General features: G+C 57.9%; 6 protein-coding genes across 6 annotated transcripts; 4 read left to right on the forward strand and 2 right to left on the reverse strand.

Annotated features, from left to right (window-relative positions):
* Positions 1 to 2,260: 2,260 nt before the first annotated feature.
* DCS_05574 (uncharacterized protein) lies at positions 2,261 to 4,150 on the forward strand (the record flags this gene model as incomplete). Its single annotated transcript, XM_040802876.1, has 4 exons — positions 2,261 to 2,520; positions 2,584 to 2,955; positions 3,016 to 3,154; positions 3,431 to 4,150. The coding sequence occupies 4 exons, from the start codon at positions 2,261 to 2,263 to the stop codon at positions 4,148 to 4,150; spliced, it is 1,491 nt and encodes a 496-aa protein (XP_040657909.1).
* A 1,310-nt stretch (positions 4,151 to 5,460) lies between these two features.
* DCS_05575 (CwfJ domain protein) lies at positions 5,461 to 7,192 on the reverse strand (the record flags this gene model as incomplete). The annotated part of the gene is made up of 2 exons (XM_040802877.1): positions 5,461 to 7,075; positions 7,176 to 7,192. 2 exons carry the CDS (start codon positions 7,190 to 7,192, stop codon positions 5,461 to 5,463), a joined length of 1,632 nt encoding a protein of 543 aa, XP_040657910.1.
* A 470-nt stretch (positions 7,193 to 7,662) lies between these two features.
* On the forward strand, positions 7,663 to 9,093 carry DCS_05576 (uncharacterized protein; the record flags this gene model as incomplete). The annotated part of the gene is made up of 1 exon (XM_040802878.1): positions 7,663 to 9,093. One exon carries the CDS (start codon positions 7,663 to 7,665, stop codon positions 9,091 to 9,093), a length of 1,431 nt encoding a protein of 476 aa, XP_040657911.1.
* Positions 9,094 to 9,170: 77 nt separating this feature from the next.
* On the forward strand, positions 9,171 to 15,653 carry DCS_05577 (HEAT repeat protein; the record flags this gene model as incomplete). Its single annotated transcript, XM_040802879.1, has 1 exon — positions 9,171 to 15,653. The coding sequence occupies one exon, from the start codon at positions 9,171 to 9,173 to the stop codon at positions 15,651 to 15,653; it is 6,483 nt and encodes a 2,160-aa protein (XP_040657912.1).
* Positions 15,654 to 16,030: 377 nt separating this feature from the next.
* Positions 16,031 to 16,696, reverse strand: DCS_05578 (DNL zinc finger protein; the record flags this gene model as incomplete). Its single annotated transcript, XM_040802880.1, has 1 exon — positions 16,031 to 16,696. The coding sequence occupies one exon, from the start codon at positions 16,694 to 16,696 to the stop codon at positions 16,031 to 16,033; it is 666 nt and encodes a 221-aa protein (XP_040657913.1).
* Positions 16,697 to 18,738: 2,042 nt separating this feature from the next.
* Positions 18,739 to 19,392, forward strand: DCS_05579 (uncharacterized protein; the record flags this gene model as incomplete). The annotated part of the gene is made up of 1 exon (XM_040802881.1): positions 18,739 to 19,392. One exon carries the CDS (start codon positions 18,739 to 18,741, stop codon positions 19,390 to 19,392), a length of 654 nt encoding a protein of 217 aa, XP_040657914.1.
* Positions 19,393 to 21,048: the final 1,656 nt, after the last annotated feature.

Genomic DNA, 21,048 nt, shown 5'->3' on the forward strand with positions numbered 1-21,048 from the left:
TCGTGCACACCCGTACTCCGTACTGTACTTATATGTCCGTACAAGCAAGTACAGGTACCTACAGTAGTACCTACAGGTACGGATGATAGCTACCAGTATTAATACTTCGTGCTTGTTCGTGCTCGCATCCTTTGCACATGGTTGTTGCACAGAGTACGGAGTACGGAGTACAGTATATAATACGTATTCGTACTTGCATGCATCTGCACGAATGTACTTGCCCTTACTCGTACATGCTGTTTGTGTACTCGTAGGACGAAGCGTGAGGCTGTCGGTATAGATTCGTGCATCCCATCGGCATGTACCCCGTACGGCCTATACGACGTCCAGTATAGTCCAAGTGCGGCCTGTGCTGGCAGATGGCTGTGCTCCCTCCAGCGGCCGCCTAGGACTGTTGGTCCACTGATCCTTGCTCGCTCGCGTTGGAGGGCAAGGTCCATTTCCAAGCCTCATCTCACGAGTCCACTTGGAGCAGGAGGGGGAGCTCGAGAGAATCAGGCGTCGTGATCCGTGCTGTTGGGATGCATGGAACCTGCGCGGCCCTTGCCGTCAACACGCCTACTTGCCTCCTGTGAAGTCCTCGCAACAGCCGTACCGGCGCTCTGTAGCGTGCTTTCGTAGGCGTGCAGGCACCAGCAGCACTCCCTGTACGAATGCGAGCGAGTACAGTACTGAAGTACAGTACGGTACAGTACGTACTCAAGTGCAGGTGCCACACTTGCTCCGCACATGCTTATTTACGCAAGTGCTTGTATAACTGTGTCGTAATCGTACCGTCCACGCAGACCGAGTGCGAGCACCGCCGCTGCTGGTCGCCGAAATGAAATATCATCCGTCCTGGGTTGCTGAGCAGCTGAAGCTGCCGCCGCCGCACGCCCTCTTCCTCTCGTCCTGTCGGTGTGCTGCGCTGGCTGGCCGTCCTGCCCTCCGTGCCTGTGCGCTTGCGGGTACGTACTTGCTGTACTTTCTTGTGCCGTAGCTTCTCGTGCTTGTGCTTGTACCCGTACCGTGACGACAACCTCCTGTCCCCATCCGCCGCCTAACCGTCGACGGGCCCGATTCCCACCACGGCGCCCCCCCTGGTACGTGTTTTAGCCGCTAGCAGGTGCCTGCTAACCAGGCACTAGGCTGCCCTTCCAGAGCCCACAGGGCAGCCGACTAGGCGGTGCTAACCCGAGCGGGTCCTGGCTCTCTCGCCGCCGCGAGGCGGCATGGGTCCTAGGTAGGTACCTCGAGGTAGCAGGTATCGGGTACCTGAGCAATCCAGTCCCACCTCCGTCTCGGGCGCTTTTATCAGTCACCCCCAGCAACGTCCATCTCCATCTATTCCAGTGCCTGTGCCTGGGCCTGGCTCCGTCCCGTTCGTTGCACCGCCATTGAAAAGGCGTTGCTCCCTCACCCACCTTTCCTTCCTCTCCCCCTCTCGTTCCGTACTGCCTCTCACGGCTTGTCGTTGCATCTGCCCCTTGCTCCGGACGGCAAACGAGACGGCTGCCACCGCGGACCCTTTGCTCGGCCTGTTGACCGTCTCTTCCATCGTCTTCGTGTTGCAGCGGCAACCAACACCAGACCGTCGTCGACCGCCGCCCACCGCCCACCGCCCACTCTGCTCCGCCCACCATCCATCCATCCGCTCGCACCTCCGAGCCGGATGCCCTGCCGCTGCCGGCCTCGCTCATAGCGATACGGACGGACCGCCTGTTCAAGCGAACGACTGGGCGTCGAGGCCGAACGAATCGACGACCGCCGGGTGCACGCACGACGAGCGTCATCGACCCTCCCCCCTCCACCACCACCGCCACCACCACCACCACCGAGCCTGCTGCGGACACGACGGGCTTTCATCCCGAGGCAAACGTCGATTCCAGATGCCCTCGACACGAGCATAGCGAGCCACGATAGCCGTCGAGCCCTCCTCCCGACCGCCCGACCCCGACGGTCCTGTCCTCGGCCAGAACGCGGCCCCGACGTCACGTCTGAACACGCACCGGCCTGTGCACCCTCGCAACCGAACCCGTCTGTTTCTTTGTCCGTAACGTGCCTGGCCCGTCCATAAATGACCACGGCACCCGTTACCGTGACTTGAGAGCGATTTGTTCATTCAACACCGTCGTCGACGACAACACCGCCGCCGTCACCTTCGTTGCCCTTCTCTGCCTTGCACGGAACACGCACCCATAGGAACCGCAGTTGGCTGGCTTCCCGTCGACTTGTCTCGTGCAAGTCTTCGGCCGTCCCCCCCCGCGCAGCAGCTGGCAGCATGGAGGCCTCATCACCCTTGGCGGCTCTGCACCGCCCCATGCTTCCCGCTCCTGCCTGGGGCAGCAGGGACATCTTTCGTCCGCGGCCGCATTCCCTGTACTCGAGTGCTGCCGGCGTCGCCGGCTCCTTCAGTCTTCGTGAGCAGCTGCACCGGGGAAGTGCCGATTACTTCAGCGTCAAGGATGTACGGGGCTCATCCCCGGCCGCGAGCCTCGCCGCCGATCTGTCCCAGAATTTTCGCATCGACAACGAAGCGAGGTTGGTTGCATTGCCCCGTTGCCCTGCAACCTCCCGCCATGCCCGCTAACTTCCTCCTCCCAGTCCTCACTTTCCCACGCCCAGGCGTGCACTCTTCACGGCCAACCTGATGGGCGGAATGGAAAGCCGACGTAAGGCCACTCCCCCACCCCCTTCGCCGGCGAACCGTCTCGTCCTCGCGGGCCGCCATGCTGATGTTGACGCAGAGTTTGTCACCACGCCGCCCCTTCCGTCGTCCTCGCCAGGACCCATGACCGAGCTCATGGAGATGTCGCCGCTGCCGCACAAGACGCCCTTCTCCACCCTCGTCGAGGTCAGGTCGCCGACGCCCATCTTGACCCCCACCGTGGAGGACAATGATGAGATGGTGCTCGATTCTCCCGCTCCCATCACCCGTCAGGGCTCGCTGGAGCCGCCGAAATCCATAGTGGCCGAGTGAGTCTCGTCAGGCTTTCCTGCCATGTCCCCGGCCCGTGTGCTGACGTGCTCCCGAAGCCGAAAGATTGCTGCTCCTCGTCGTCCGTCTCTTAGTCGCATGAAAGGCTTGAGCACAACCGCCGTCGTCCCCGTGAGGGCCCAGACCGAAGCCCCGACGCCTGCCTTCCAGTTTGGCGGCGACTCTACCCTGGGCCACGTGAGCTCCTCCCTCTCTCTCGGGGAGTGCTTCGAGTCCGCATCCCCTCCGCAGGATCGCAGACCGCACTCGGCCAACAGCCCCTGCGCTTCCATCGTCTCCGGCTCGCGCCCCAGACCTCTTTTTACCGGCGTCGTGGCGGCCGCCAGCGGCCGGCATGGCTCGCCCTTGAACTGCCATTCTCGGCGACAGTCGAATCCCTTTCTCCGGAGCAGAAAGCAGTTTCGACGGTCGCTGAGCATGTTCGAGCACCCCGCTGACGTGATAAAACCAAAGCTCGACCCCGAAGAAGCCTCCTCGTCGGGCCTCCAGTCCGTCGTGGACATGGAAGAAGCCTACGAACTCGTGCTGCCGCATTTCCTACCCGAAGACCCTACGGATACGATCCCCCGAATCTCGCGTGAGACGTTTTTGGATATCCTCGACGGCAAGTACACGGACAAGTTTGACCAGAGAATGGTCGTCGACTGCCGGTTCGAGTACGAGTACGAGGGTGGCCACATCGAAGGGGCCGTCAACCACAATGACAAGGAACTGCTTGGCTCCCAGCTCTTCCAGACGCCCATGAGTGGAAAGACGTTGCTCATCTTCCACTGCGAGTACTCGGCCCATCGGGCACCGCTCATGGCGCGCCACATCCGCTCCGAGGATCGTGGTATCAATGCCGAGTTCTATCCGCGCCTCATGTATCCCGAGGTCTACATCCTGGATGGCGGTTACAGCGAGTTCTTCAAGGAGCACCGCAACAGATGCTTCCCTCCGGAATACGTCGAGATGTCGGACGAGAAACATCAGCGCACCTGCGAGCGCGAGATGGGTCGCCTCAAGGCTCGCAAGGGCCTGGGCCGCGCCCAAACCTTTGCCTTTGGACAGCGCGTCAACGACTCCCCGACGGCGCCTGGTCGACCGGTCTCGAGGCTGGCCATCATCCCCACCATCGGCCACTCGCCTCTGTTCAACGACCGATCTCCCGCCCGTCGACTGGCATCGTACTGAGCCTGCGACCCCCCCTTGCCCCTTCAAACTGCCTGCAGCGCAGATGACGGACGGGGCCAACTAGCGAGGCAAAAGGACGCAAATCACCTCTTTGTCTACGCACCCTCAGTTGCTGTTTCTGCACAGCGACGGCACGCTGTTCGTGCCGTTTCTCCGCCGCCCGCGGTCGGCACCCAGCGCTGTTGCTCTCGTCCATGTCAACTTGGCCGATCGGCCTCAGACCTGGAACATTTTTTGCATTGCGGCAGAATCATTTCACATATCAGTGTGATTCATTTGCCCCGATTCAGACCGATGCCCTTGCAGCTCCATTCATCCTATCCCGATCCGGCGGATTCTCCTCTGAGACATGTCTCGGGAACCGCATTCCTCAACCTCAGAGACTACGCACTCTCGTTTTTCCTTTTTTTTCCTTTTTCCGATTTTTTCGACCTGCCGATTCCCAGTTTGGCCTCTTCGCCATTTTGCCCACCATCAGACTGCCACCTCCCTTTGCACATGTTGATCGCCGGACCGCATGCCTGATTTGGGTTGTCGAATTGCCTTCACCACCACCACCAAGACGGAAATACTCTCTCCTAACACACTCACCTACCCACTCATCCACCCATCCTCACACACAAACACGCACACACACACACGCACGCACAAACAGTTTTCAGCCAAATACCCGATCGCCTCCTCCCGTGGCTATACCCTCAGACGATGACATGTTTCCTTTTTACGTTTATACTCCCTAATGGGAGACCTCCCACCCCTCCCCCCGCACCGGCGACTTGCATCGGGCACTACTGCGCGACGAAAAAGTCGGCGCCGAGCCCTTGCCTTTGTAGAACTAGTTGATTGCACATGGTCGCGAAGTGGTGTTGGTATTGCGTTCCCGAGCGTTGCCGGTTGTACATTTAACCTCAGCGCCGTTACGGGGATTTCCAACCCTCCGATCGAGGCAGTGTCGTATCTAGTCATGGAAGGAATTCAATAAAATGTTCTAAAACATGATGAGATGCAAGCACATTGATGATACGCGATCGACCAATCTATTCGAAGCATGCCTCCCAGCCTGATTGTGTCGGGACACAATGCGATCCGCACAATTCTTGGGATGTATAATACGCTAGGGGTTATCGATGGGGGCGGATTTTGAAAAGTCGATGGATCAAATTATGCGACCTGGGGGAACACGCCAACCAACGCCTCATGATGCAATGAATAAGAGTATATATTGATACACAGAGCCCGACGGTGGGATCGAGTATCAAAACCCGACATGGTCAAATCCGTCCAATATCGGTCCCGGCCCCAGCTGTTTCCTAGGCCAGGGTAAAGTCCCAAGGCTTAAAGGCCTCGCGAAAGGCCTCGACGTCTTTGGTCTCTTCCTCCTCCGCTTGGGCGCAGTCTTGCCAGACGAAGCGCTTCTCCAGACCAATGAGCTTCGCCAGGACGCGCCGGCCAAACTGCAGGTCGAAGCGAAGGTCCGAGGGCAGCGGCATGACCAGGGACTTGCCCTTAATCTTGTCCTCGCCATTGTCGGCCCAGAGCCATACGCGGAAGAAGTCGCCGTAGGCGGCCTGGTCGCCAAGGGCGAGGTCTTTGGCCTGGAAGGGCGGGTATTGCTGGTTTTCGGCCTCGACACGAAACGCGGCTTCGGCGACGCCATTGTGGATCAGGGGAGCGGGGATGGCGATGAACTGCCAGATGACGTGGACGTTGCGATCGCGGCTGATCTCCCAGGTGACGGCGCCGAGCTTGTGTGAAGACTTGGTCGAGATCATGGCTTGGAGAGAGTCGCGGAAACGGGTCATTTCCTTGTACGTCTTGACGGCGTCGCCGTTGGGGTCCGAGGTATCGCCCATGGAAGGAATGGTGGCCGCGTGGCCGAGCGGGATGATGATGAAGTGGCCGGGAAACTCGAGACCCTCGGCGGCGAACGTGGTGGGCGTGGGCAGGGGCCCCTTGGCCGTGGTTATGTATGCGTCGTCGCCGATGCTGCAGCACATGTGTGACGAGATATTGGGGTTGGACAGGCAAAAGTAGCAGCGGTCGGGCCCCGGCGGCGGAGATTGGCGTCGTCGCTTGCCTCGCCGGCCGTGCTGAGCGTCGTGTTGGTGGCCGAAGCGACTGTAGGCGGCGTCGTCGTTTCGGCCACGCTTCCTCTGCGGAGCAAAGGGGGAGGCCGTGACGCCGGCAGGCAGTGAGACGTCCGACGTGTTCAGACCGAAGGCGTACATGGCCTTTGCCTTGGCGTCATTCCCGTACGGTGCCAAGGAGATGAAGCGGGTGAAGGAAGCGACCTCGCCATCTCCCGTCACTGGATGAACAAAGGCCTCCCTCTCGTAAAAGAAGGGCGTTGGGGAGGCCGATAGGTGATAGCGAGGCTTGAGTGCGGCGCACAGCTCTGCGATTGACTGGCTGCTCTGGATCGCCGCGCGTTGAGCGGCTTCGAGCTGGACCTTGGAGCCGTGGAAAACTTCGGCGGGCCACATGGACGTCAAGAGAATGTCGGCGCTGTTGGCGCCCTTGAGTGCCTTTGCGTCGTCATCGCTGTGGAAGGGGAGGTGCTGCTCCTTCGACTGGCCGCCCACGAGGTTGGCGTCGAGGAGCCCGCCGAGGGAGACGATTCTGAGGCCGTCGGACGTCTTGGTGATGCTGCGTTTGCCCAGGAAGTGGAGGTTCGGGCAAATCTCTTCGTCGGCCTCGACCTTGGCGGCGATTTGGGCCGGCAGGGGATGTGTGCCGACGGTGAAGTAGGTTGGGAGGGGGACCTCGAGAGTCCCATCCATGAGCGAAGCGATGACGCCATCATCGGTGGCCGGTGCGAAGACGTCGCCGACGAGGATGGCCATGGAGAAATTGTTCTTCGCATGCAGCGTAGCCAGTTTCGTAAAGGCCGGGGCGAGGTCGCCATTGAGGCTACCCAAGACAACGCTGGATGGTTGCGTGGGTCAGCAATCGTGCAAGACTCGGTCGAGGAGGAGGAGAAGGAGGAGAAGGAAATGGCAGGGGCCGCGAGCAGCTATAAACATACATCTTGGGAGCTGCCATTATGGCAATTCACTGGCCTCGGTGTTCCGAGAGGCGTGCTTGAATCCGTGCATGCAGGAAGTGCAGAAAGTGCGGGAGATGTGGGAGATGTGGGTGATGTCGGCGTTGTGGGTGTTGTGGGTGTTGTGGGAGGTGTGGGAGGTGAAGAAGTGAAGGAGTGCCAGAGCTCACAATTGCTGGAGGGCAAGTGAGGGAGTGACGAGGCTGCTCCAGAGCACGATAGGCCTGCCGATAAGCAGGTTCCACCCGACTTCTGATTGGTGCGTGGTGTTCCGGTGGAACCCCCACAGGCTTATCGGATCTGCCGAATATCTGCCGGCGGTTCCCCCCCCCCAAAAAAAGTTGCAAGGCTGCCAACTTCGATTTGATGGTGGGGAGCTGCCGTTCGATGCAGACCAAGTACAGAACAGGTCGGGGGCGATTTTATCGCCAAAGGCAACTCTTTCACATCCTTTCTTCCAACCGCCACGATGCCCTCTAAATCATCTGGGCGCATCGAAAAGGTGCGGAAGAACAAGTACTCGACGCCGCATCAGAAGAACCATCGGTGGGAGTCGTTCTCGACGAAAATCGCAAAGTTCAACTCGCTGCAACCTCTGCGCAAAGTTCGCCGGCATGATCTCGACACGGAGGATGTTTCGGCGACAACGTCGTACTTCCAGAACGGCCTTCAGAAATGGGGCGAGCTGAACATCTCCAAAGTCTTCTGCTCCTTCAGGACGAAGGTCTACCCCATCTCCGAGAGCCTGCCGCAGATCCTTCACTTCGAGGACAAGATCATGCAGTTGCTGGCCGAGCACATTTCCCTCCACGACAAGGATGCCCTCGAGCCGTTACTAGATCTCTTGACCGCTTTTGCGCATGACCTGGGTGTTCGGTTCGAGAAGCATTACGCCCAAAGCCTGAGCTTGCTCCTGGCCATCGCCGGGAAGCCGCAGGATGTCGAGGTCATCGAGTGGGTGTTTGGATCCCTCGCCTTCCTCTTCAAGTACCTCTCGAAACTTTTGGTTCCTGATCTGAGACCGACATTCGACGTCATGGCCGCGTTGATGGGCAAAGCTCGACATCCTCAACACATCGCCCGGTTTGCCGCCGAGTCCATGAGCTTCCTCGTGAGGAAGGCAGCCGCTCCGTCCCACCGAGAAGTGGCCCTCGCTTCGTTCATCCAACATGTCCGAAGCGACATTCGAGCCATGGCAGGCGACCGCCAATTTTCCCTCTACAGAGATGGCTTGATGACCATGTTTGCCGAGGCGATCAAGGGCACCGACAGGACGATCCACTCAGTCGGCGGAACCATCATCACCGCCCTCATCGACGCCATCCCAGACGAGGAGAGCGGGCTGGACCGAGAGCCTGTCTGGGTCGACCTAGTCTGCGGCGTCTTGACCAGCACCATCCACCACGCTGATTCCGATACCTTCACCGACACCGCCAACGCGATACTGGACACGATACAGACGCGGAAGCAGCAGCTCCAGGAGACGCCCGCGCAATGGCGGACGCTCCCTCTCATCAAGATCCTTGCCGTCATGGCGGGTGTACGCAAGGGCACCAGAATGCGCAATTGTTGGGACCGGCTCATGGCCGAGTTTATTTCCATCCTTGGCATGACGGGCAAATCGGCCCAAGAGATCCGACCGGACCAGAAGGATATTCTGTGGACCGCTGTGGTGTCGAAAGCAGCCACCATCCTGCATCATGCCCCGATGGATGCTCTGATACCGCACATGGCACTCTTCACCCAGTCATTGACTCGGGAACCCCTCATGCCGTGGTTCATTCCCTTCTGCGCACACTTTTGCGACCTGGACTCGAGTAGATTCGGGAGTCTGTTCCGAACCGACTTTCAGAGGCAAGTGCTCCTCGACCTTCCACGCGCACCCTCGCGACGATACTAACCAAGTCCCTTAGGTTTATGGCATCGCACTGGTCGCAGGGGGAGAACGAGGACATCCTCTGTGTGTTGCTCCCAAGAATGATTCGGAATCGAGCGTTCCAACCTCTGGGCGAAAAAGACTGTTGTCGACTTCCCCAGGCCTGGCAGGACCAAATCGTATCAAACTTCGAACGGCTAGAGGTGTCTCCATTCCCCGAGCAAGGCCTGTACGACAAGGATCCTCAGGTTTGGAGAGGCAAATGCCTGCCCAAATATGCTGGCCTCCTTGTTCTGCTGGAAATCACCGCCGTTCACCCTTCGACAAACGCTCGCATTGCCGAGTTGCTGCTGCGAAAGCTCAAGCTCGCCCTTCGCCCGTCGTCCTCGCTCGCTTCCGATGAAGTTCATTTCATCATCGGCCAAGGATTTCAAGCGTACCTTCGCATGAGCAAGGCATCGGGCTCGGTGGACACATCCCTCAGCCCCCTGCTCCGCGCAGCCGTTCCGCGGTTTGCACGGTCGCCCGGTTTCCTCCAGGCCTATGTAACTTATGAACGCGAGCGTATGGGCAGTGACGACCAGGTTCGAGCGCCCCCTGGACCTGGTATCGACAGACCTTCGACCGAAGAGGACCCTGCTATCAAGTCACTCGTCGAGAACCTAAGTTCACCTTCCCGCGACGTCCAGCTGGCTTCCCTGGAACTCTTGCGCGAACTGGATACCGCCCAACAATCTCGCGACTGCGTGGAGGCAATGGCGGAGATTGGAAAGACACCACTGAGTCTTGACCAGGCAAGGACCATTGCCATGCACCTGCGCAAGCTCGCCATGCAGTACGCTTCGGTACACCATGCTTCCTGGCTTGGAACAGGGATACCGAGGTTTATATTCGGCATGTTGAACGTCAAGCTATCCCCTGCCTGGGACAGTGCCGTCGAAGCCCTCCAGATTGTCGCCCAAACCAAGCCCGGCGAGGAGGCGGTCTCGGCCATCACGTTCCAATGGCTAGAGAATCCCTCTATTCGCTGGACGCCGCCAAGTGCCGACGCAAATGGCTGGCAGCGCCCCGTCCGTACCGACTTTGAGTGTACTGCACTCGCCGAGCTCGAGAAATTGGCCAGTACCATGCTGGATCGGGTGGCAAAGGCCGACGACATGCTGCTCAGAGATTTCGACGAGACGCAGTGCCTCGTTGAGGCAATCGCCTCGACCGCCAGAAGCCGAGCCCTAAAAGTCTTCAACGCGATGCCGTCCATTGCCGAAAAGCGTTCGCGCCAGCTCGTACCGCATTTCCTCTCCTGGGCCGCCGATGACGAGGACCGGGACAATGATGCGACTGATGGTACGGGCCAGAGCGAGGGGTCGTCATGGTCCCTGGTTGATCGCAAGGGACTTTTGGGTGTCTTTTCCCAGTTCCTCAACCCTAGAGTGCTGTATCAGCACGAGAAGGTCTACGAGACGCTTGTCCAGCTCATGGAGAACGGTGATGTCGAGGTGCAGAAACTTACTCTCAAAGCAATACTGGCCTGGAAGCAGGTGGGCATCCAGATGTACCAGGAAAACCTCGAGTACCTCCTTGACGAGGCTCGATTCAAAAACGAGCTGGCTGTTTTCTTGCAGGGGAACAACGTCATCAAGCCTGAACATCGCGAGGAACTGATGCCTGTTTTGCTGCGGCTTCTTTACGGCCGCACCATCTCGAAGAAGGGCGTCGCAAGTGGCAAAAACGGACTCCACGCGACGCGTCTAGCTGTTTTGCGGAACTTGTCAATCGATGACATGGGCGGTTTCCTCGACATTGCTGCGGGAAAATTGAAGGACGTTCGAATTGCGGTGCCGCCAAGTCAAAGACAAAAGATTTTCGGCGATGCCATCATTTCCGCTCGGAGGCAGATGGGTTTCCTAAATATGATCTCATCTCTCATATCCGAACTAGGAACCAACGTCGACCACTACATGGACACCCTGCTCAACGCTGTTCTGTACTGCCTTGTCTATTCATGCAGGCATCTTGGCGCCGACGCCGCCGGCGAACCAGAGACTGACGCGGAAGAAAACACGGCCAAGGTTGGCCTTCAGTCGTTCCTCAAAGCGACAAGGTCTATAGGTATCAAATGCTTGACGGCTCTTTTTCAAAACGCTCAGGTTTTCCAATGGGCACCTTACCATGACCTGATCATTGAGGAGGTTGTTGCTCCGAGGCTCGAAAACATGCCTGTCGAGACCACCCAAGGGGTGTCAGGCATGTTGCACCTGATATCAACCTGGTCAGCTCTTCCGAAGGTGGCCATGTTCCTCGCGCCGCATGGAACGAGCGTCCCTGAAGGAATTCTTCCCAAGGTCATCGCCTGTCTGGCCATGGAGAAGACGAAGGATGACGTCAAGGTCTTCATCCTCAGCATGCTCCAGAACCTAGTCAAAATCGCCCTGGCACCGGCCATTGAGTCCGAATTCAACGAGGTCATCAAGGCCGAGCTTCTCGATCCAAACGCTAAAGCGATGCTGGCAAACGTCACCGCCATTCTGAAGACGCCAAGCATCAGCATGGATCTTCTCGAGGCCTGCGTGGAGACGATCTTATCCTTTGCACCCATCCTTCAGGACCTTGAAAACTCACAATCCGTCATTCGAATTTCCAGCTTCTTGCTTCAGCAACCGCCACGCCGGGTGAGCCCAAAGACGAAGGGAAGAATTCTCTTGATCGTCGAGAGCTTTGTTGGGTTGCCGGACGCTGCCGAGGACACCGGTCTACTGGGCGAGGTCTACGACACGCTGGCATCGCTTTTCAGCTATTTCAAGGACAAAGAGAACAGGCTGTCCCTGTCGCGCGCGCTGATAGCGATTTCTCAGCAGGACGCCGAGGTGGCCGAGGTTGCTAGCCTCTGCCAGGAGCTGAACTGCTTCAAGACGGGCCGACTGGACGAACCGGACTACGACAGGCGTCTCGCAGCCTTCAACGCGATATCGGCGGACCGGGACGTCCCCTGGACACCGAAACAGTGGATGCCACTCCTGCACAACTTGCTGTTCTTCATCAAGGCGGACGAAGAGTTTGGAGTTCTTTCCTCGAACTCTGCTGATGGCATGCGCCGCTTCGTCAAGAATGCTGCAGACTGTCCATCTGCCCATCTCAAAGGGGAGTTCGAGAAACAAATGAAGACTATCCTCCTGCCTTCCATCTACTCTGGTGCACGCGAGCAGTCCGAGACGGTGCGGCGAGAAAACCTGCGAGTGTTTGGATTCCTCTTGACTGTGATGCCAACCTGGGCCCCAGTCGCTGACATGGGTGGCCTCCTGGACGAGCTCCAGGACGACTCGTCAGAGCCAACCTTTTTCTTCAACATCCTGAGCCCTGCCACATCCAGACAACTCGAGGCGCTTCGAACATTGGATGCGGCAAACTCTTCGAGGGAGATGAGCAGTCAAAACGTGGGCCAGTTCTTCATTCCCCTGTTGGAGCACTTCATATTCGGCCGAGAGGACGGAGCCGACGACCACGGCGTGGGCGCTGAAGCGATCAATGTCATCGGCAGCCTGGCATTGTCGCTGCACTGGAATCATTGGCGGACAACCTTTCATCGATACAGCAGCTATATTGAGTCGCGTCCGGAAATGCAAAAACAGACCTTGCGACTCCTGGGGAAGTTCTCGGATGCCTTGGTGCTGTCTTCGGAAGCACAAGTGCCCGCCGTCAACGACGTAGACCAGCCTGATACTTTGTCGACCTCGGCGAAGAGACTGTGTCAGACGTGCCCAGGCATAGCACAGTTGTCCACCGACATCCTGGACTACTTCTTACCGCCTCTGATCAAGCACCTCCATCAAAAGGACGAATCCGAAGTCAGCTACCGCGTGCCGGTAGGCGTGGTCATCGTCAAACTGCTGAAACTCGTACCTTCGCAGCAGGCGGAGCAGAGACTTGCGGGCGTTCTGACAGACATCTGCCACATTCTGCGCAGCAAGTCCCTGGAGGCAAGAGATATGGCCCGAGACACGCTCGTCAAGATTGCCGTCATTCTGGGGTCGTCCTTCTTTGGGTTCATTCTGAAAGAGTTGCGAGGCGCACTGACGCGAGGTTACCAACTCCACGTCCTCTCGTACACGATGCATTCTATTCTCTTGGCGACGGTCCCAACATTCTCGCCGGGCGACCTGGATCACTGCCTGGGCCCTATCGTCACCGTCGTCATGGATGACATCTTTGGCGTTATCGGGCAGGAGAAAGATGCCGAAGGATACACAAACCAGATGAAGGAAATCAAGAGCAGCAAGAGCCAGGATTCGATGGAGCTGGTGGCCAAGACTGCTTCCGTGAGCCACCTGATTCATCTCGTCAAGCCCATACAAGCTCTCCTCATGCAACGGATCGACTTGAAGATGGCGCGCAAGATTGATACGTTGATGGCCCGAATCGGCTCCGGTCTGTTGCAAAACCCAGCCGCCGAGAGTCGAGACACGTTGGTGTTTTGCTACGAAGTTATTCAAGCAGCGTATCAAGCGCAACAGCCGCAAGAGGAACCGAAGATAGATCCAAGGGTCAAGAAGTACCTGGTGCAGAAGGGAGCAAAGAAGAGTGGCGAGCGCGGCAGGGCGGCGAAGCACACATACAAGCTCGCCCGGTTTGCCGTCGACATTCTGCGATCCATGTTCAAAAAGTATGACAGCTTACGAACTCCGACCAACCTCGCAGGCTTCATTCCAATTCTAGGCGATGCCATTATTGATGGCGAGGATGAGGTCAAGGTAGCCGCCTTCCGACTTTTGGCCGTCATTGTCAAAGTCCCGCTCGGTACGGAGGATGGAAACAACGTGTATAAAGTGGCGGTCAAGGAAGCGACGAAGTGCATATCGATGTCGACATCCACCACCACCGAACTCTCCCAGGCCGCTTTGAAGATGCTGGCGGTGGTCCTTCGGGACCGCCGAGAGACCCCGATCAAGGACCCGGCGATTGACATGCTTCTCGGCAAGCTCAAAGACGACTTTACCGAGCCACTGTATCGGCATGTTACCTTCAACTTCCTGCGGTCTGTCTTGGATCGTCGTGTTGAAACTGCCGTTGTCTACGACACGGTAGACCATGTCGGCACGGTCATGATCAGCAACGATGATAAGGACACACGAGACCTGGCTCGTGGCGCGTTCTTCCAGTTCATCCGGGAGTACCCGCAGAAAAAGGCACGCTGGAGCAAGCAACTCGACTTTGTAGTGGCCAACCTCAAGTACAAGCGAGAAGGCGGTCGCTTGTCGGTCATGGAAGTTATCCACCTGCTGCTCATGAAGTCGTCGGATGAGTTCGTTCAAGAGGTCGCGGGAACATGCTTCCTGCCGCTCTTCTTCGTCCTTGCCAACGACGAGAGCGAAAAGTGCAGGCTGTCCGCCGGAGAGTTGCTGAAGGAGATCTTCCGCAAGTCGGACAAGGAACGAACCCAGAAATACCTGACCCTTTTGCGCTCGTGGGTAGCAAGCGACAGCAACCTCATGGTTCTCCGACTGGCCTTGCAAGTTTTCGGCTACTACTTCGAGTCCAACGAAAATGCGCAGAACAACGCGAAGGACTGCAAGCTTGTGCTTGACAAGGCGGCAGGGATTCTCGGCGCGGATGATGTTGGCGGCATGGATGAGCAGCTAGTCGAAACGACGCTTGGTGTCGTCCGGCTCTTCACAACGACGATGCGCCCGCAGACGTTGTCGGCGGACAAGGAGGAGTTGTGGGCAGATGTTGCAGGCTGCCTGCGGCACCCCAAGGCCTCTGTCAAGCTGGCTACGGTGAAACTGATCAACTCGTACCTCGTTGACTTTGCGACGCAAAAAGGTAGCAGGTCAAGAGGCGAGACCATCGAGGGCTCGCACGGCCTCCGGCTGACGCTGGATGACGTGTACAAGCTGAGCCGCGTTTCACTGGGCACGCTGAACGGTGACGAGGTGGACGAGGCACTCGCTTCCGAGCTCGTGCACGTTCTCGTCTTTCTAGGCTCATTCCTCCCAGCGACATCTACCGTGGTGGACGAATCAGGGGAGGAGAACGAAGAGGAAGGTGACGGGGACCAAGACAAGGAGGATGACGAGAGCAAGAAGAACCTGGATTTCCTCTTCTGGAGAATATCCCACATCCTGCGAAAGGAAATCCGACCGAGAGGCGAGGCCATGCACGCCAAGGTGGCGGCGATGGAAATTTTGGAAACGGTATACCGGAGAGGGTCGGACGAGCAGACTCGACCATCTCTCAAGACGATCCTGGCGCCGCTCCATCACTTGACGGACCCATCGATCCCGGTACCGTTTAGCAACGACGAGGTGTTCAAGACGAAGCTCGAGGGGGTCAAGACGAGAGCGCAGATCCTCATGGACTCGCTGCAGAAGCGGGTGGGCACGGGCGAGTACAGCAAGGCACTGATGGAGATTCGCGACGAGGTCAAGGCCAGGCGGCAAGCGAGGTCGACGAAGAGAAAGATTGAGGCGATCGCGCAGCCGGAGAAGCACGGGAGGGACAAGCGGAAGAAGTTTGAGAAGAACAAGGAGAGGAGAAAGGTTCGAGGCAGGGAGCAAAAGGTGGCGAGGCAGTCGTACCAAGGGTATTAAGATGGCTCCGGATGCATGCGACGACTACTGCGATGCGACGGGGCAAGGGCGTTTTGGAACGGGAAAAAGGGAAAAGATGCATTTTCGCGGTGCTATTCTAGCAGATCGGACGGGAGTATGTATGTATGTACACGTGGATAGAATACACGAATGTGACTCAGGGCAGGGAAGGCAGGTGACGACATGAGCTAGATAGCTAGGCGCGGGCATCCGGTGGTCTCCCGGTGGTCTCTCGGTGGTCTTCCTGTGGTCTCCTGATGCATTATACCTTGCATCCCTACCATAAGACGTCGGGAAGTCGTCCATTCCCACGCGTGTGAAGCGTGATGCCATGCATGGTCGTCGCGCCCACCGATGCAGGCAGGACGCGGAGATGATCAAGGCGTATCCGAACCCGACTTGGCACTCGCAGACGACTCGGCGGCATCATCGGGCCAAAACTCGATATCCCCGTCCTCGCCCAAGCTGCCTCTCTTGACCAGGTTGCCCTTTTCCCTCATGAGGTCCTCGACGGTGATTTTGCGGTCGCCGAATATGTTGAGGTGGTCGCTGATGACATGCCTGTTGCGGCAGCCGGGGCAGGTGATGAGGGTCGAGCCCTTGTGGTAGGCCTGCTTGGAGACGTTGTGGTGGGAGCGGTGACCGCAGGGGACGCAGGTGAAGGTGATTTGATAATAGGGGGCGTTCCGAGGGCGCGGCGGGCGCGGACTCTCGTTGCCGCCGTCGGCTCTGCTCTCGGATTCACCGACGAGGGGGTCCTCGTTGCCGGGACTGATCTCGGCCGCGGCCTGGGACCGGGGACGGACGGTTGCTGGACGGGGAGGCCGGGGGATGGCGTGGGCGGCGGCATGAGATGTTGCGGAGAAGGGTCGCGGCGAGGAGACTGGGGAGAAGGCGGTGTAGAATGCCGCGTACGAGAGGCGTAGGGAGGCGGCAGCGGCCGTGGCGGGGAGAGGATGGCGGAGGGTCTGAGGCCCGGCGGAGCGGACGAGTGCGAGGCTGGCGATGGAACCGGGGACACGGGAGGCTGCTCTCGATGCCATGCTGGGCCGAGTTGGGCAGGGGCTGGTATGAAGAGTTGGATGAAGCTGGAGATGTAGATGCCGTCGTCGACCAAAAGATGAAGCAATCGAGTACATGCACTCAACGAAGTAGTCGGTCGTGGAGTCCAAAGTACTTTTTCAAGGTCCACACTTACTGCACTGCAAGAACTCTGCAGAAGCGGGTGCGTCCCAAGGCGGCTAGCGTTGTGAGTCTGCTTTTCGGCCTACAAGTAATAATTACAATACTTAAAAGGTCACTGCACTAGTCAGGAAATGGTAATACAAGTGATGATTCTACTTCCACCTTCAACCTGACATCAACACGTAGCTTTCACAGGAACATCTAATTGTAGCAGGAGGTTGCTGCTCCTAGTCACATCGCGGGATGTTCAGTATGCGTACATGCATATGCACATGCACATGCACAGTGAACGGAACGTTGCCTGAGCCTCAGCGGCCAAAATGGTCAAGGCGACGGAGCGATGGCCAAGTCGTCTAACAATTCCTCCACAGGTGCCACTTGACTTGAGATGATTGGGCAAGCAAGCAAGCGAGCTTGGATTTGTCCGACGAGAAGGACATTATGCGTCGCTTCCAGTCCTCGTATTATCAAGCGTCGGAGCGACTGGACTGCGACCGGCACCGATACCTGCAACAGGTACACCACAACCGAGAAGGAACAGGTAGTAACCAGCAGCAGCGCAGCGAGGATACGGCAGAAACGTAGTACATGGGGGCCTAACACCTTGGTACCAGTCCTTGACGGGGGAACTAGTACAGCACTAGGTACCTAGTAGCAGAAGGCACCTGGCAGTGGTAGAGAGCACCTAGCAGTGTGGCAGAAGGCACCTTGCAGTGGATGGAACCTGCTAAGTACTAGGTACCTAGGTCGGTAGCAAAAGACACCTACCAAGTGGTAGAAGGCACCTAGTAGCAGAAGGCACCTACTGCCAAAGCACTGTAGAAGGCACCTGGTATAGAAGGCACTTACTGCCAAAGTACTATGGAAGGCATCTGGTATAGAAGGCACCTACTACCAATGTACGATAGAAGACATCTACTGCCAAAGTACGATAGAAGACACCTACTGCCAAAGTACTGTAGAAGGCACCTGGTGTAGAAGGCACCCACTTCCAAAGTACTATATAAGGCACCTGGTATGGAAGGCACCCACTACCAAAGTACGATAGAAGACACCTACTGCCAAAGAACGATAGAAGGCATCCACTGCCAAAGCACTAGAGAAGGCACCTGGTGTAGAAGGCACCCACTACCAAAGCACTGTAGAAGGCACCTGGTGTAGAAGGCACCCACTACCAAAACACTATAGAAGGCACCTGGTGTAGAAGGCACCGACTACTAGGTACCAAAACACTAGTATAGAAGGCACCCACTACCAAAGCACTATATAAGGCACCTGGTGTAGAAGGCACCCACTACCAAAACATTATAGAAGGCACCCACTACCAAAGCACTATAGAAGGCACCTGGGAAAAGGCACCTACCAGGCCAGCCAACGGGGCAACGGGCCAAGAGGAGCGGGAAGCGAGCGACAGGCTCCTTCCGTAGGCCATTGCGTTGCGCGGCGACCTGTGGCCGTGCTACGGAAGAGGAAGAGGCAGAGCAAGAGCAAGAGCGAGAGCGAGAAACGGAAAGAGGTCGAGTCTGGGCACGCGTGTGCGAGGGACGGCCGAACAGCTGCCTGAGCGGCTGCCTCATCGCCTGCTCGCCTCCTCTCCATCTAGACTTGCGGCGAGCGACCGAGCGAGCTGACCGGTTCGACAGCTCGCTTCGCTTCGGAGCGCGCTCGCGTTTCTGTTCCGACTCCTTCGGCGGCCGATGCTTCCTCCATCCTCCATCACCGCCCGACGCTCGTTTCAACTTCCCTTGCCGCCGCGGAAAGTCGTTTCCATTGCCTCCCATCGACACCTCCCTCCCCTCCCCTCCCCTCCCATCCCATTCACTGCCCTCCCATCTCGGCTGCTCGTCAGGCGTAGAACTCGCATACGCACCCGGCTACGCATGCGTCCAATCGCTTGAAGATGAGACTCTTGACCGGCATCGTGGCCCTCGGCCTCCTTCCTCACCGAGGCACCCCGTCGACGTTGAGCGAGGACCTCAGCTACTCCATCAATGCCCTCAACCAGGCTCGCCAGGCCAAGAGGCTCGCCTCCCTCTCCTGGGACCCAAACCTGGCCGCCTACGCCCAGTACTGGGCCAACGCCATGGCAACGGGCCAGCAGCCCTTCGCCCACGCCACGGGCAGGTACCGACCGAGCCAGGGCGAGAACCTCTACGCACGAGCCTCGGGCCAATGCGACGGCGCCTACGACACCCCGATGCTGACGGCCATGCACGCCTGGCTCGCCCAGGCCTCGCTGTACAACGACGAGCCCGTGAGGACGGGCCACGAGCATTGGCTGCACTGGTGTAAGCCTCTCCCTCTCCTCGCCGGCGCTCGCTCCACGCGGCTGCCGCGGCCGTCAAAGGGCACGAGCTGGCCGCCTGCCGGCTTGTTGTTGACGGAACCTCCAGCGCAGTGCATGTGGTCGACGACGACGCACGTCGGCTGCGCCCGCGCCTACAGCATCTCGGAGCCCTACAAGGTCTACAACGTCTGTCGCTTCTTCCCCGCGGGCAACATGTGGGTCGCTCCATCCCATCGGACGGGGCATGCTGTCGGTGACGATGGCTGACGATGACACGGCAGCGTTGGGCAGAAGCCGTTTTGATGGGGCCGCTCGGCCATCGTTCGACTCTCGCCGACGGCCTCAAGCACGGACGGTGCGGCCTCGTCTTGTCGACCGGGTTGGCCGAGCCGGAGCCGAACTTGCAGGATTCCATTTGTAGCATGGTGGCCCGTATTTACAATACATGATGATGAAAGAAGCCCACGCGGCTCGACGACGTGGTGGGGCAACTTTGGAACTTGGACGGTGGTGATGTCGTTGCGGACGAGGGTCCATGGAGCCGACATATGATAGTATTACCTGATTGGGGGTGAAACGGATAACAAGCTGCATACCCTGTGTTTCCGCCTCGGGTCGTAACTGGATACTTGCATGGACACTGCACGGAGTAGGGAGTAATGCGACATCTTGTATGTGAATGACAACTGTGCTTGGTACAGGACGAAGTGGTAGGTATCCTGTATAATACCACGGACGTTGTCACGTACGGAGTGCTCGGCACGGAGCAGTAAGTACTTACTTCAAGTACTCCGTAATACAATACTACAGTAAATGTACTCTGTACATGTACATACGTTAAGTAATAGTTGCACAAGTAGTACTCCGTACTCCGTACTGTATACGAAGTAATAATTATTACATGCTCACGGATAAATCGTTTGACGCGTTAAAGTACCAGTACTTGTACCCAAGGATGTACTTTAAGTAAGTAAGTACTTGCTTTACTCAAGTACTGTACAGTACTTCACGTCCGGGGTACATGCGCTCGAATTTAGTGCACTCAGTGTCCGTACTGTGCATATCCCGGGTGCCTTGCCGGGGCACCTTCATACAAATACTACTCGTACAGTACAGTACAGTAATGCGTACTCAAGTTAGGGTATATTACCAAGTACAACTTCAAGCAAGTAAATTATGCGGTACTCACAAGTGCAGTGCAGTGCAGTGCAGTGCATTCAGTGCCTCTCGGTGGACCTGTGAATCCAGAGCCTCGTCCATCACTTTCATGGAGGTTCCGTACAATGTACATGCATCGCCGTGCAGCAGCCGCCTGGAGCCAAGTACCTAGGACCTTCATTACCTAAGCCACCGCTGCCCGCTTCGACCAATGACGTGGAGCTTGCCGATTTTTTTAAGCAAGCACCAACAATGCGCGACAGAAAAACGCTTCAGTCCATTTGTCTGTCGGCCGCGCCTTCCATAGAGGCCGCGACACTAACAACACACCACACTCCTCCAGTCAAGAACGACCAACCCACGCACGAACGCACCTGCCCCGGCATCACCCCCCTCCCCCCCCCCTCTCGCTTCACCCCAAACCAAACCATTCATCTTTTTCGACGCTCCTTCGAAAACCCCGAGCACGGAAGAACGCACGTCGTCGGCACCGCTGCGTCAGTCTGTCGTTCGTCCCCCCCTCCCCCCCCGAGGCTGCACCGCGTGCAAACCGCCCTTGCGTGAGGGTGCCGGCCGCCACTCACTGCCTTGGTCACCTCGCACGAGCATCCGCGCCAGCACCAGCACCAGCACCGACGACCGGCTTCCGCATCAGCATGATATGACGCCCGCCGTCCTCTAGAGTACATCATGGAGCGATCGAAACCCCAGGCCTTCCAGTCGTCGTACGCGCCGCGGCTTCGCGCCTACAACAACTCTCTCCTG

The sequence above is a fragment of the Drechmeria coniospora genome, chromosome 02 (assembly GCF_001625195.1).
Source record: "Drechmeria coniospora strain ARSEF 6962 chromosome 02, whole genome shotgun sequence".
Lineage (NCBI taxonomy): Eukaryota > Fungi > Ascomycota > Sordariomycetes > Hypocreales > Ophiocordycipitaceae > Drechmeria > Drechmeria coniospora.